The 5345-nt window shown below is 35.6% G+C and overlaps 1 protein-coding gene across 1 annotated transcript in view; it reads left to right on the forward strand.

The window, feature by feature from the left end:
* Positions 1 to 3776, forward strand: part of CBLN1 (cerebellin 1 precursor) — a 9579-nt gene extending 5803 nt beyond the window's left edge. The window contains exon 3 of the mRNA XM_075325762.1: positions 2391 to 3776. Coding sequence (XP_075181877.1) covers positions 2391 to 2588 — 198 coding nt within the window. The 3' untranslated portion in view covers positions 2589 to 3776. The remainder of the gene's footprint in view (positions 1 to 2390) is intronic.
* The last annotated feature ends 1569 nt before the right edge of the window (positions 3777 to 5345 follow it).

Below are 5345 nucleotides of genomic sequence, written 5' to 3' on the forward strand. Positions count from 1 at the left end.
ATAGTAGAAAAGAGAAGGGATGATAGAGAGAGAGATGGAAGGATGGATAAAGAGATAAAAGAGAGATGGATGGATGGAAGGATGAATGGGAGAATAGAGAGATAAAGAGAGAGAGAGCGCAATGGATGGATAGAGAGATAGAGAGAAAGAGAGCGATGGATGAATGGATAGATGGATAAAGAGATAGATAGAGAGATGGATGGATGGGAGGACAGATGGAAGGATGAATATAAGGATAGAGAGATAGAGAGAGAGCAATGGATGGATAGAGAGATAGAGAGAAAGAGAACGATGGATGGATGAATGGAAGGATAGAGAGATAGAGAGATAAAGAGAGAGAGCAATGGATGGATAAAAAGATAGAGAGAAAGAGAGTGATGGATGGAGGGATGAATAGAGAGATAGAGAGATGGATGGATGGAGGGATGGATGGAAGGATAGAGAGATAGATAAAGAGAGAGCAAGGGATGGATAGAGAGATAGAAAGAGAGCGATGGATGGATAGATGGATGGGAGCACAGATGGAAGGATGAATGGAAGGATAGAGAGATAAAGAGAGAGAGCAATGGATAGATGGATAGAGAGATAGAGAGATGGATGGATGGAGGGATGGATGGAAGGATAGAGAGATAGATAAAGAGAGAGCAAGGGATGGATAGAGAGATAGATAGAGAGAAAGAGAGCGATGGATAGATAGATGGATGGGAGCACGGATGGAAGGATGAATGGAAGGATAGAGAGATAAAGAGAGAGAGCAATAGATAGATGGATAGAGAGATAAATAGAAAGAGAGCGATGGATAACTGGATGGATGGAAGGATGGATAGAGAGATAGAGAGAGAGACAGAGAGCAATGGATGGATAGATGAAAAGATGGATGGAAGAATGAATGGAAGGATAGAGAGATAGATAAAGAGAGTGAGAGCAATAGATGGATGATAGAGAGAGAGAGACAGAGAGAGACAGAGAGTGATGGATGGATGGATGGATGGAAGGATTAATGGATAGTTATAAAGAGAGAGCTAGATAGATAATGCGATAGAGAGAGATGGATTTAAAGAGAGATGGATGGATAGATAGTGAGAGAGAGATGAATAAATGACTGAATTAATAAATGAATGGATGGAAGGATAGAGAGAGATATAGAGAGAGATGGATGAATGGATAGGTAGATAGAGAAAGTGATGAATGAATAAATGGATGGAAGGATGGATAAAGAGATAGAGATAAAGACAGAGAGTGAGAGATTGATGGATAGACAGGTAAATAAAATGATAGATGATAGAGAGATAAATAGAAAATTAATAAATAACAGATGATAGATACCTGGGACATAATCCAAAAAGAAAGAAGGTAGACCTCCTAGGACCTTGGAGTGCTATTTATATTATTTTTTAAATATATAGATATTAGAAAGATAGAAACTAAATAGATGAGCTCAACATATTATAAACAGATACATGATGTATAATAAGAAAAAAGGCAGTATTCTAAGGCCTTGGAGTGCTGCTGTTTTTCTTTATGAAAAGAAAGGAAGAAAGAAAGAAAGAAAGAAAGAGAGAAAGAGAGAGAGAAAGAAAGAAAGAAAGAATAAAAGAAAGAAAGAAAGACAGCGAAAAAGAGAAAGCAGGAAAAAAAAGAAAGAGATAAAGAAGGAAAAATAAAGACAGAGATAGAGAAAGAAAGAGACAGGGAGAGAAAGAAAGAAAGAGGAAAAAAGAGAAAGAGAGAAAGAAGGAAAAAGAAAGAAACAAAGAAATAGAGAAAGAAAGAAATAGAGACAGAAAGAGAAATAGAGAAAAAAAAAGAAAAAGAAAAAGAGACACAAAGCAGGAAAAAGAGAGACAGAGAGATAGAAAGCAGGAAAAAAAAGAATGAGAAGGAAAGAAAGAAAGAAAGAAAGAAAGAAAAAGAAAGAAAGAAAAAAGAAAGAAAGAAAGAAAGAGAGAGAAAATGAGCATTTTAGTTTGGGAATGTCTGTGACTTGTGTGTAAAAATACAACAAATAAGTAAACATTGTCTTTATTCAACAAAAGGTAATATTGACCGCCCAGCCATACTGGGAAATTTACCAGCTCTGCTATCTGGACTGGAGACCCCATTATAACTAGTTCTTTGCTTCTGAGTATTCAGCATGTACATTAGATGCCATGAGTGATAGACCCCTAGTGGTTGGCTTTTCCCTTGCTGTTCGCCTGCTATAACATAAGCATTTAGTGCAATATAATAGGAAGCTGTGAAGTTCAGCGAGCTGCAGACGATCCCCCCACTGACAACCAGCCAGTGTGACGTGCCTCCATCCTGCCCCATCCCACCAGACCCCACACAATATCCTCACAATACATGTATTAATGGATATATTAACTGCTACTTTGTTTCTTGCCCTGCAGGTGAGCCTGATGCTGAATGGATGGCCTGTGATTTCTGCCTTTGCGGGTGACATGGATGTGACAAGAGAAGCAGCCACCAATGGGGTCCTTATTCAAATGGAAAAAGGGGACAGAGCTTACCTAAAACTAGACAAGGGCAATTTGATGGGAGGATGGAAGTTTTCAACATTTTCTGGATTTCTGGTATTCCCCATTTAAACTGACTTTTTCTTTTTTTTTTCCAAGAGCAGCGAGTGACAAAAAAAAAGGAATCGTTTGCTATTTGCCCCAAAATAGCTGCACTTAGAGACTCAGACGGGACGATTTTCAATCTGAAGACCCTTCATATCTATCTGTGTGTTCCCCGCTTCGGAAAAAAACAACTTTATTATTGTAACAGACGAGGAACTAGTGAGATCAGCCGTCATTTCATTGCATTGCACTCTTAGAGAAAAACAAACAAAAAGACCTTTTTTTGGGGGTTTCAGGTGTCATTGTCTCTTATTTAACTCCATCAATGCCACATCTCATTTTATTTTGTCTCAATTGAGCAACCGGTAGAGAATACAATAGAGATATCATGTATATTTGGCTTCTAGGTAACACCAGAAATATCTAACAAGGCGCGGAATGGTGTATCCAGTATTTCTCTGTATTTCTGAGTGATTGTGGAAATAAAGGCTGCTACATGTCTGATGCTTGTTCTGCTCTTGTAAAACGTGGCCAACTACAAGCGATAGAAGTATATCCAACTTTCAATATTATACTCTGTACTATAGGTGTGAATGCTGGAATGTCTTTTGCTTCGAGACCCTTTAACCTTGACTTAACGGTCTTATGATTTCTTATATTTCTATGTCATGTACCCAGCAGCTTGTCCCCGGCAGACGCCAAAAAGAAATCTGTGCATATTATAAAATATGATCAGAAAGTGTCTAATATTTATTTATTTTTCAAATTTCGAATTTCAACTGTTTTGTTTACTTTTTTTTCGAATTTCGAATTTTGAATTTTGAATTTCTTTCCTTCACATTCCGTTGGAATTCTTAATGTCGCATGTCGAAAGGGAACTTTTAACCCCCCCACCCCAAAAAATAAAAAATAAACACCTTTCCGAAACAATATAATGTAATAACGCGCAAATGAACTGTATATATACACATTATAGGAAAATATATTTTAAAGCCTTTTACTTCTGTTCAGACGTTATCTGATATGTCACCATTTATCATTTCTTACTATTGTCATTTGTTGGTTATTTTATAATTTTTACTGTTGTTTACAAAATATGTAAATGCTATAATTTTGCAGAACTCAGAGATGAATACTTTTATTATAGTGACTATGGGAAGAGATTTGATTGTACCTTTAAATTACCAGTGAAATAAAAAGTGTAAGAAATCTGAATTTCTGTGTGACTATGGCGAGCAAATATCTATTATTTCTGATGAATATCTTCTCAACATATTACCCCCCCAATAGCCCAGTAAGTGAGTGGATGTTACAGAGTTAACATGCCGTGGCTTTATTTCAAACCCCTGGCTTCAAGAAGGAACTTAATTAGCTCCTAAGGGGAAAATTAATACCCGCATAATAAGCAAAGTCTTCTTATTTATCCTCAGTTTTGTCTTAGTAATAGTTTTGTTGAGCTGATGGGGACATTGCACGATCTTCAGCACACCAGGCGACTTCATCATATCTACAGCCTGATTGTTTCTGGAGAGGTTATTATTACAATGACAGGACGGAATTCCCAATATACTCGACTCAGTCCGGAGAAGTGTAAATAGCTGGAAATATCTGTGTACGAGCGAAGGCCCAACACATTCATATTGCACATTGTCAAGTGTTTCTGTTTTATCTATGTATCTCTCGATCTATCTATCTATATCTATCTATCTATCTATCTATCTTTCTATCTACCTCTCTCTCAAACTATCTATCCTGCTATCAATTTATCTATCAATTTACTATCTATCTATCTACTATCTATCCAGCTTTCTATCTATCTATCTATCTATCTATCTATCTATCTACTATATATCCAGCTTTCTATCTATCTATCTATCTATCTATCTACTATATATCCATCTATCTATCTATCTATCTATCTTTTTATCTAGCTATCATCTATCTCTGGTATCTTTTTTTTATCCATCCATCTATCTATCTATCCATCAATCCCTCTATCTATTCATCTAGCTATCTATTCTTTCTATTTATATCTATCTATCCCACAGTCTTTCAATCTATCCATCTATCTATCTATCTATCTATCTATCTATCTATCTATCCCTCTATCCATCCATCCATCTATCCATCCATGCATCCATCCATCTATCGTATCCATTTATCTATCATCCCTCTTTCTTTCTTTCTTTCTCTATCTATCTATCTATCTATCTGTATATATCTATCTATTTAGCTATCTATCCCTCTATCTATTATCTATTTATCTATCTATCATCTATCTATCCCTCTATCTATTATCTATTTATCTATCTATCATCTATCTATCCCTCTATCTATTATCTATTTATCTATCTATCATCTATCTATCCCTCTATCTATTATCTATTTATCTATCTATCATCTATCTATCCCTCTATCTATTATCTATTTATCTATCTATCATCTATCTATCCCTCTATCTATTATCTATTTATCTATCTATTTATCTATGTATCTATCTATCTATCTATCCATTAGTCCATCCATGCATCCATCCATCGTATCCATTTATCTATCATCCCTCTTTCTTTCTTTCTTTCTTTCTTTCTTTCTTTCTCTGTCTATCTATCTATCTATCTATCTATCTATCTGTATATATCTATCTATTTATCTATCTATCTATCCCTCTATCATCTATTTATCTATCTATCATCTATCTATCTATCTATCTATCTCCAACTTATTGTATAAGCTTCATACTTTACCCCTTGAATCCCAGTCTTTACCTGTCACCTTGCCAAACCA

Source organism: Anomaloglossus baeobatrachus, chromosome 10 (genome assembly GCF_048569485.1).
Source record: "Anomaloglossus baeobatrachus isolate aAnoBae1 chromosome 10, aAnoBae1.hap1, whole genome shotgun sequence".
Classification (NCBI taxonomy): domain Eukaryota; kingdom Metazoa; phylum Chordata; class Amphibia; order Anura; family Aromobatidae; genus Anomaloglossus; species Anomaloglossus baeobatrachus.